The sequence below is a fragment of the Hypomesus nipponensis genome, chromosome 15 (genome assembly GCF_054491055.1).
Source record: "Hypomesus nipponensis isolate SF chromosome 15, ASM5449105v1, whole genome shotgun sequence".
Taxonomy (NCBI): Eukaryota; Metazoa; Chordata; class Actinopteri; order Osmeriformes; family Osmeridae; genus Hypomesus; species Hypomesus nipponensis.
In genome coordinates, this window is record NC_140375.1 from 18,588,480 (window position 1) to 18,599,078 (window position 10,599).

General features: G+C 46.8%; 1 protein-coding gene across 1 annotated transcript; it reads left to right on the plus strand.

The window, feature by feature from the left end:
* The first annotated feature begins 1,500 nt into the window (after positions 1 to 1,500).
* LOC146257950 (extracellular calcium-sensing receptor-like) lies at positions 1,501 to 10,139 on the plus strand. Its single transcript, XM_084674143.1, has 12 exons — positions 1,501 to 2,120; positions 2,678 to 2,861; positions 2,946 to 3,077; positions 3,336 to 3,422; positions 4,058 to 4,165; positions 4,337 to 4,503; positions 4,805 to 5,046; positions 5,362 to 5,573; positions 5,857 to 6,087; positions 6,987 to 7,110; positions 8,710 to 9,182; positions 9,485 to 10,139. The coding sequence occupies exons 1-12, from the start codon at positions 1,846 to 1,848 to the stop codon at positions 9,905 to 9,907; spliced, it is 2,658 nt and encodes an 885-aa protein (XP_084530269.1). The 5' UTR covers positions 1,501 to 1,845; the 3' UTR covers positions 9,908 to 10,139.
* The last annotated feature ends 460 nt before the right edge of the window (positions 10,140 to 10,599 follow it).

Genomic DNA, 10,599 nt, shown 5'->3' on the forward strand with positions numbered 1-10,599 from the left:
GCCTGTCTTGCTGTCTGCCTGGGTGCCTGCCTGTCTCCTTTCTCCTCGCCCCTCCTCAGAATCTCAGAATCCTCGGTGGACATAATAGAGGTGTTTGATACAATGACCTTGTCCATGTTTTTCACTCTCTGTGTTATTTTCCTTCCAGTCCTCTGCGTCCCTTCTGAGAGCAGTGCATCCTGGGAGGTCTCATTAGGAGCCACTGAGCGGTCTGGGGGGGGGGGGGTCATTAACCCAGCAAAGAGAAACCTGCCTGGAGACACAAAACACACCTGCCTCTTCATCCCTCTCTCCATCACACCAGGGGACACATTACTGTGTAAAGGGCCAACTGTGACCTGGGGCAGTACCACACATCTCTACCCTCTCTTTCTCTTTCCTCCTCTCTAACCTCTATCTTTCTCTCTTTCCCTCTTTCTCCCCTCTTTCTCTCTTTCCTTCTATCTCTCTTTAGCCCTTTCTCTCTTTCCCTCTCTTCCATCTCTCTTTTGTTCCCCCCACTGTCTCCTTATTCCTACCTACCTCTTTATCTGATATAGGCTGCAGGCTAGGGTTAATGATCTGCTCCCAAGCACCAAAGCAGACTGTCACACACATTATGGCCTAATAAGCAATTAATTATCAACAAAACACAAAAAAACACATTGAAACGGTCTTCTTCCTTAACCTTAATAGTCTTTGGAATCAGATTAATTAAGGTTATCTTAGCAGCCTGATGACATTGTTTTAAAGTCCAACATGGAGTCTGGGTTGTGCTTTTTAGAATGAGGTAATGTCAAATAAAAACAGTTAGCTAGTAACTTTTGAACTGCTCCTGAACCCTATATTGCTTACAGCAAATCGTTTTATATATTTGTATGATATATATATATATATATATATATATATATATATATATATATATATATATATATATATATATATATATATATATATATATATATATATATATATATATATATATATATATATATATATATATATATATATATATGTGTGTACATAATATTCCTCCTGTAGCTGGGGGTTGTAAGCCTTCTCCTCAATCTACGAGAATAAAGATGCTGTGCTTGTGAGAAGAACAGGCAGAGAGAAGTAGAGATGCCTTCAGAAACTCATCACACAGAACTTCATATGTAGCAAGTATGTGTGTGTGTACAAAGGGAGCAAGAGAGTGTGCAGGGAAAGAGAGAGCCTGCAGTTAGCAGGCACCTGTGTGCAGGGAAAGAGAGAGCCTGCAGTTAGCAGGCACCTGTGTGCAGGGAAACAGAGAGCCTGCAGTTAGCAGGCACCTGTGTGCAGGGAAAGAGAGAGCCTGCAGTTAGCAGGCACCTGTGTGCAGGGAAAGAGAGAGCCTGCAGTTAGCAGGCACCTGTGTGCAGGGAGGTGAGGAGAGCAGGAACTTCTGCCTGTTCACATCAGTGCAGGATCACTGCTCTCTGCTCAGGCAGAACAGTGTCTCCCTGCGAAAGAACAAAACAAAACCAGTCCTGTCACTCTCCATCATGATGAGATGTGCATTCCTGTTTCCAGTTGCTGCCTCTACTTGCAGTGCAACTGGCGGCTTCTGTCTTTCCATTGATCCACGGCCCAGGGGGGTTGGGACCTGAGATCCTGAGGGTTGTTTCAGCCAGTCAGCGCCTATAAATGTCATCCCACGGACTAGAGAAGAACAGGAGGGGGTTTTGTGTGATGTGTGTTGGGATAGGACTCAGAGAAGTGGCACGCCACCGGTTCTGGGTGAGGCTAGGTTGAAGGAGCCGCTAATTTTGAGCTTGGGGTTATGGGTGAGCTTCTGTGCTGTGGTTTGACTTGGCAGACATAGTTGGGAAGTCTTTAGGATCAATGCTTCGTTTCCTGTGTTTTGCGGTTCTGCTGTGTTGGGAAGTCCTCATCTCCCAGACCCAGGACCACCAGACCCAAGCCCAGGACTACCAGACCCAGGCTCAGGACCACCAGAACCAGGCTCAGCAATGCAGTTTGATCCCTGGCTCCATGTCAATGCCGGTGCTCCAAAGGCCAGGAAACATCACCCTGGGTGGCCTCTTCTCCCTCCACGACGCTGTTCTGGAGACGGAACTCTCCTTCACCACCCTGCCTGCTGCCATGCGCTGCACGGGGTCAGATCTCCATCCTCCCGGACTAGGCCTCCTTCAGGGACGCCAACAACTAAGGGAGACACTGTAGATATATACTCAGGAAACAAGGGGAGACACTGTAGATATATACTCAGGAAACAAGGGGAGACACTGTAGATATATACTCAGGAAACAAGGGGAGACACTGTAGATATATACTCAGGAAACAAGGGGAGACACTGTAGATATATACTCAGGAAACAAGGGGAGACACTGTAGATATATACTCAGGAAACAAGGGGAGACACTGTAGATATATACTCAGGAAACTAGGGGAGACACTGTAGATATATACTCAGGAAACTAGGGGAGACACTAGATACCTACTCAGGGGACTAGGAAAACACAATGTAGATATCGATTCAGGGTTGATATGAATATCCTGTGTGATCTACATCAGGGGATCTAGCCAGTTGTTGGTTGCTCTTATGGTTTAGTCAATGATGTATTTATGCTTCTCTTGAGTTTCACATTGGAGGAGTTTCATCCCCTTCTCTCCTTCCTCCTTCTTCCCTCCTCCTTTTCCCTCTCCTCCTCAGGTTTAACTTCCGGACGTTCCGCTGGATGCAGACGATGATCTTTGCGATCGAGGAGATCAACAGGAATGCTAGTCTGCTTCCAGGCATAACCCTGGGTTACAAGATCTACGACTCGTGCAGTACGCCCTACCACGCCCTCAGTGCCGCCATGGAACTGATGGCGGGGGACGGAGGGCTGGGGGAGGTCAGGGGAGGGCTGGGGGAGGTCAGGGGAGGGCTGGGGGAGGTCAGGGGAGGGCTGGGGGAGGTCAGGGGAGGGCTGGGGGAGGTCAGGGGAGGGCTGGGGGAGGTCAGGGGAGGGCTGGGGGGCACATGCTCAGTTCCGGTGGTGATTGGAGACGGAGGGTCGACTCAGTCTCTGGTTGTGGCTCGTTTCCTGGGAGTGTTTCACGTGCCACAGGTGAGCTGCCTGTTCTGGTTTATCAGCCTGGAAAGGGAAACAGAGAAAGGGAGAAGGGGAAGAGAGGAAACAGAGAAGGTGAGAGAGAAGGGGGGGGGGGAGAATGTGTGAACGAGAGGGAATGAGAGAAGACAAAGGGAGCGAGAAAGGGAGCAAGATGCAGCAAGTAATCTCTAGTTGTCTATCTTAACTGGCCTGGGGATATGAAGAATTTAAATGCACACATTATCTTGCTACCTGCTAATGTTTGTCTCCCAGGTGAGTTATTTCTCCAGCTGTGCGTGTCTGAGTGACAAGAGTCAGTTTCCTGCTTTCCTCAGGACCATGCCTAGCGACTTCTTCCAGGTCAGAGACACACTTACTGTTTTGTCTTTAGGGATATCTGTGTATCTGTGTAACTTCACCATTTTACATATGATTTAACACACATTATGTAAAATGTTTTTATACATAAGTATTTGTATAGTCACAGGTTAGTTCTCCTCATGGGTTGGAACTTTTTTTTTATTCAAACAATTATACATATTCTTTACTGTCTAATAAGTCATAGTGACTGGTTATAGTCTCATAGTGACAGGTTATAGTCTCATAGTGACAGGTTATAGTCTCATAGTGACAGGTTATAGTCTCATAGTGACAGGTTATAGTCTCATAGTGACAGGTTATAGTCTCATAGTGACAGGTTATAGTCTCATAGTGACTGGTTATAGTCTCATAGTGACAGGTTATAGTCTCATAGTGACTGGTTATAGTCTCATAGTGACAGGTTATAGTCTCATAGTGACAGGTTATAGTCTCATTGTCTGTCTGTGTCCTAGTCTAAGTTCTGTGACTGTCTCTGCCCCCCCCTCTCTCTCTCTCTCTCTCTCTCTCTGTCTCTCTCTATCTCTCTCTGTCTCTCTCTCTGTCTCTCTCTCTCTGTCTCTCTCTCTGTCCGTCTCTGTCTCTCTGTCTCTCTCTCTCCCTCCCTCCCCTTCCAGGTAGATGCGTTGGTGCAGCTTGTCCAACACTTCGGCTGGACCTGGGTGGGCGTGGTCGCTGGTGATGATGCATATGGGAGAGGAGGAGCCCAGATCTTCGCTGAGAAGGTGGGTTGTGATCTTCTCGTATTAACAAGTCTCAGATGCTGTGTAAAACATGTTTAACTAACTCTTCTGTCATCTTCCAAAATGTGTACATAAAAAAATGAAAATGAAAAAAAATGAAAAATTCATACATTTCAGAACATAGATGTTTTTAATGACCATCCACGTGACCAGGTACAGAAGATGGGGGCTTGTGTGGCTCTGCATGACATCATTCCCAAAAACCATGAGGAGACTGCCATGGCTGCCATCGTGGCTGCCATACGAGCCTCCAAGGCTGGAGTGGTCCTGGTGTTCGCCTTGGAGCAGGATGCTGGAGCTCTGTTCGATGAAGTGCTCAGGTCAGCCCGGCACCCTAGTGTTTTATATATATTTGGGATATTTGATTTGTTTAGCACACACGCACAGTAGATTATCAAGGATTAGAAGTGCACGTTTCAAACAGTATTTTAGAGTTCAGAGCTATCAAGGATGGCTTCTGTATTTTAACCACGACGTCTCAACTACAATATCACAGTGCATTTCATCACTGAACAGTAGCTCATTGTTCTCGATTCGACTATAGTGTCAAAGAAATTAGGTGACAGTATTTCGGCGATTTTTACTGGATCCGTGTGTTGTTAGACTAAAGTCTGTCTCCAGACAGGGGCTGACGGGGGTCCAGTGGCTGGCCAGCGAGGCCTGGAGCACGGCCTCGGTCCTCTCCATGCCACGCCGTTACCGGCCCATCCTGCTGGGCTCCATGGGCTTCGCCATCCGGCGGGCGCACATCCCGGGCCTCCAGAACTTCCTGCTCCGCCTGCATCCCTCCAGCCTCGAGGCCACGCTGGACCCCTTCCTAGGGCCCTTCTGGGAGGCTGTGTTTGGCTGTAGCCTGAGCCAGGGTGAGAGTGGGGGCCACGGTGGGGGTCTAATAGGGGTGGGGGAAAAAATCTATTCACATTCGAATCGGCAATTCAGTCTTCTAGCAATTCACACATTTCATTTTTTTTTTTTTTTCGTTTTTTTGAATTTTTGAATTATTTCAAGTAATCGATTTTTAATCGAATCGTGACCCCAAGAATCGATTCAAATCTAATCGTGAGGTACCAACAGATTCCTACCCCTGGGGTCTACCTAGTTATAATCATCAAAAAAGTCATCAACCCCATCAAGTAAACAGGTATAATCGCTGGGTCGATCTGGCCATTCCTTGACAGGGTCCATCGTCCCTCCGTGTTCAGGCAAGGAGAACCTGGGCAGCGTGAGGAACATTTACTCTGACGTGTCACAGCTGAGGATCTCCTATAACGTTTACAAGGCTGTGTACGCCATCGCCCACGCTCTGCACGACCTGAGGGGATGTGAGGCTGGCCGCGGGCCGTTTCCTCTGCAGGCCTGTCCAGACGCAGACAGCTTTCAGCCTTGGCAGGTAGGCAGGACTGGCACTGGCAAAGAATTCGAAAGTAGGACTTGATTTCACTAAACTCCATCTCTTGAAAGGATTATTACGTAGTCATTTAGCAGACCGAATGTCATCTATCCAAAATGTCATTCTGCACAAGGTGGGATTTGGACCTTTAACGTCTTGGTCAAAACAACAGGTCGGGGGGGTCGATACATGCCCTGGAGAAGGAGTTGACTGTCATTGTATAATTTGCACTCTGCTCTAACCACTGAGCTGAACCCGCTCCGTCCTTTTGAATTGTTCCTAGCTGCTGCATTACCTGAAGCAGGTGGACTACACCAACGCGTTCAATGAGGAGACCAAGTTTGACGAAAACGGGGACCCCGTAGCCATGTACGACCTGGTGAGCTGGCAGGCGGGGGCCGACGGGCAGGTGGAGTTTGTGACGGTGGGAAGGTTTGACCAGACCGTCAGCGTGGGCAGGAGGAAGCTGCAGATCCAGGAGACGGACATCGTCTGGAGCAGCAACCAAACCACAGTAAGACCCTCTCTAACGGTCTGGAGCAGCAACCAGACCACAGTAAGACCCTCTCTAATGGTCTGGAGCAGCAATCAGAACACAGTAAGACCCTCTCTAATGGTCTGGAGCAGCAACCAGACCACAGTAAGACCCTCTCTAATGGTCTGGAGCAGCAACCAGACCACAGTAAGACCCTCTCTAATGGTCTGGAGCAGCAATCAGAACACAGTAAGACCCTCTCTAATGGTCTGGAGCAGCAACCAGACCACAGTAAGACCCTCTCTAATGGTCTGGAGCAGCAACCAGACCACAGTAAGACCCTCTCTAATGGTCTGGAGCAGCAATCAGAACACAGTAAGACCCTCTCTAATGGTCTGGAGCAACAACCAGACCACAGTAAGACCCTCTCTAATGGTCTGGAGCAGCAACCAGACCACAGTAAGACCCTCTCTAATGGTCTGGAGCAGCAACCAGACCACAGTAAGACCCTCTCTAATGGTCTGGAGCAGCAATCAGAACACAGTAAGACCCTCTCTAATGGTCTGGAGCAGCAACCAGACCACAGTAAGACCCTCTCTAATGGCTCAACATGTTTGTAGCATGTTATGTTGGATACATTTGAGATTGTATTCATTATGGGAAATGTTTTGCTCTGTGGTACAGCATCTGACTGCAGATCAAGGAAAAATGTATGTCACGTTGAAAAGAGTAATATAACCAGGTTGGCTTTATGATTACACAGTACTTAAAATTAATACTTTAAATCAAATGATTTGAGTTCTATGAGGTTTTCTAATCAAATTGTAAAATTCAGTCTTGTCGTGTTGTTTTACCCCAGCCGGTGACCTTTGACCTCTTTCTCTGACCTCTATTGGTGACCTCTGACCTCTGTAGTGGGTGTTCTCCCTGCCTGTCAGACTCCCCTCTCCATGTGTAGCTCCAGCTGCCTCCCAGGAACCAGGAAGGCCATCAAGCCCAACCTGCCTTTATGCTGCTTTGACTGTGTGGTCTGCACAGCAGGGGAGATTAGCAATGAGACAGGTGAGACTGTGTGCTCTGCACAGCAGAGGATGCCAGGGGGGAAAAGGTTTAGTATGTTCTAATACCCATTTAGTATGCCAGAAAAATATTGAGTATTTCCCAATACATAAGTGCGTATTACGTAAGGGACGCCTGTCATTATCGGGAAAATAAGCCCTGACAGGGCGAACAGCACCCCGACGCGAAGCGCTATAGAACTCGTTCTATAGATACATTATCCCTTACATAACGGACACCTACTGCGTCATTGCAGCAAAACTGTTTTTTCACCGTTTTAAATTATTCCGCTGACAACACAAGAGCCTGAGCAAAATATCTGAAATAAGTAACCATAACAACCGAGACGGAGTCAAAGCCTCCATTTACAATTTTGAAATCCTTAAACAAGCTAACTTGTATTTACAACAATGAGTGACTTCAATATTTATTTTAACCTATTTGAAAAAAAAATCTTTTCTGAATGTAGTGTGTTAGTGTCACGTAACTGCCCATCTCACATCCCATTCGGTATTCACCTCGCTAGTCTACTTCAGACAGGCTGCGGCCAACACGACAGTAGCAGCAACATTGCCGATTATTTTCTTCTTAAAAATATAGATTTTATTTGGGGACAATTACATGGCTCGATAGTTGTCTTGTCTTGTTGTTGAACATACTGTCAAATTACAATCACTGTTTGGAGAAAATGTCAACTTTGATTCGATTATCTCACATCCATTTGCTATCCAACTCGCTCCACAGGCTGCGGCCATACTGTAGCCTAGTATTGTAGCCTAGCACACATATGGCCGATATTGTTCGTGAAAATCTTGATATTGATTTTGGGACAGTGACATGGTTTGTTAACTCGCTAGTCTTCTTGTCAAACATACTGTAAAATTATATTTACTGTTTGTCAACCGTACACAATGTTATTGCCTCTGAATATTGTTAGCATAACGTTAGCTTTTGGGCTAATAGCTCAGCCAAGGGAAAGCCGGTGTTAGTTCTATGAGCTCAGCGGACTTTAAAATATCAGAGTTGGCTTACGTTTAAAAACGTTAGATTTATTTTGCAAAACGCCTGAAAACATGAATTAATGTTTGTAAAAAAAAATTTTTTGGGCAACTGACCATGGTATAAGCGGGATAATGCCCTTCGATGTGTCCAATATCACCTGATAATGGACTTCGCGTAAGCAGCGCGTCGGACGGTTCAGCCTCCGCATCGTCCATTATCAGGTGATATTGGACACCTCGTCGGGCATTATCCCTTACATAATTGACCGCAGAACGTTGGGAAGCCTCATTCAAGTGAATGGAGCTTTCTACAGCGTGAAGAACATCCGTGTAATAATACTGAGTAAAGAGACAGGTGACATGGGAATAGCAGTTCTTCGAGTCCAACTTTCTTCCCTCCTCTAGATAATTGGTAGCAGCTGTGTAGATACCAAACCTGGCTCTTGTATCTCAGAGAGAGGCAGGGAAGGAAGCTTGGATTTCAGACAACTTGCCAAGCGGCGTTGTGAAATACTAAACACCACGATCACCCACAGACGGACCGTAGCAACCATGATCCCTCCTGTCCTTCTTGTCTGATCACTGGTTCCTGCTTCCCCAGATGCTATAGACTGCGTGCGCTGCCTGCCAGAGTTCTGGTCCAACCCTGAGCGTACTGCCTGCATCCCCAGGCAGTTGGACTTCCTGTCTTACAGGGACACCATGGGCGTCACTCTGCTGTCACTGGCTCTGACGGGGTCCTTCTGCACCACCTTGGTCCTCCTCATATTCGCCTGCCACAGACAGACGCCCATCGTCAGGGCCAACAACTCAGAGCTCAGCTTCCTGCTCCTCTTCTCCCTGACTCTGTGTTTCCTGTGTTCTCTCACCTTCATCGGCCGGCCCTCTGAGTGGTCCTGTATGCTGCGCCACACGGCGTTTGGGATCACCTTTGTCCTCTGCATCTCTTGTGTTCTGGGGAAGACTATAGTGGTGCTGATGGCCTTCAGGGCCACACTTCCAGGAAGTGATGTCATGAAATGGTTTGGGCCTCCACAGCAACGAGCCATCATCCTCATGTGCACACTGGTACAGGTAGGAAAACTTCAAGGAGTATGTTTCAGAAGTGTGACTGTTAACTCAACATCACACCCAGATTAGTGTTGATTGAATCATGTAAGGATAAGTGTTGAGTCATGTAAAGACGTAGAGTGTTTGACTGCGGATCATTAGGTTGTAGGTTTAAATCCCTATGTACGCTTTGGATAAAACCATCTGCCAGAAGAATTCACTGTCCTTATGTGTGGAGGGTATGTTTCATATGAGTGTGTTTCAGACAAATGTGTGTTTCAGACCAATGTGTATTTCAGCTTGGCCTGTCCTCCTTTGCGGTCCAGGTGGTGATCTGTGTTGTGTGGCTGGCTGTGGCCCCTCCCACCCCTCACAGACTGATGAGCCTTGAGAATGCCCAGATCATCCTGCTCTGTGATGAGGGCTCGGCCCTGGGCTTCTCCCTGGTCCTGGGGTACATTGGCCTGCTGGCCTCCCTCTGCCTCCTCCTGGCCTTCCTAGCCAGGAAACTCCCAGACAACTTCAACGAGGCCAAGCTCATCACCTTCAGCATGCTGATCTTCTGCACCGTGTGGGTCGCGTTTGTTCCCGCCTACGTCAGCTCTCCGGGGAAATACACGGTTGCCGTGGAGATCTTTGCGATCCTGGCCTCCAGTTACGGACTTCTGGTCTGCATCTTCGCCCCAAAGTGTTACATCATCCTGCTGAGGCCTGAGAAGAACACCAAGAAACAGATGATGGCCAAATAACATCAAGGCCCTCAATACTTCGCTATCGCTTAATGACATCTCAGAGTTCCATGCGTTTTACATAATGTTGCAACGATATATATTTTTCATTGTGACAGATTGCTAGCCTATTGATAAACCTTTTGTGGAACTGAATGTTTTAATATGTGATAGAAAGTGAGCGCTACACTTTGCCAATTTACCACTCAGCTTCCAGAGATTTCTTTTGACTGAGGCATCTCAGTAGCATGTTATGTCGAAACCTCTTTTGAATAATAATAAAGCACATAGTGTTTAGAACTGTTATTGTGTCTGTTTACTATGTCTGAGAAGGGGTGGGGTAATTGGAGAAAACCCATGTGGGCTGGTTGTAATAACTTACAGCCTTCTGAGACCGATGTGTGTAGCTTTTCTTCTACACATCCTGTTGTAGAACGAGAGTAACAAGGTATGTCTGTCTCCAACAATGACGTGGCCTAGGTTGGGTTTTGTCTAAAGTAACACCACACAAGACTGAAGAAATTCCCCCAAATATGAAAGACAATAAAAGTGTCTGAAAGGGAGAAAGGTCGGAGAGCAATTGTTTTTGTCAACAGACAGAAAACACAGAGATAACAGTATCTGATTTTCTGCCTGATGAAAACTAAAGACAGTTACTATGCTGATAGGACATAAATGTAAATAAACTCTGAATTACTGTAAGATAAGTATGG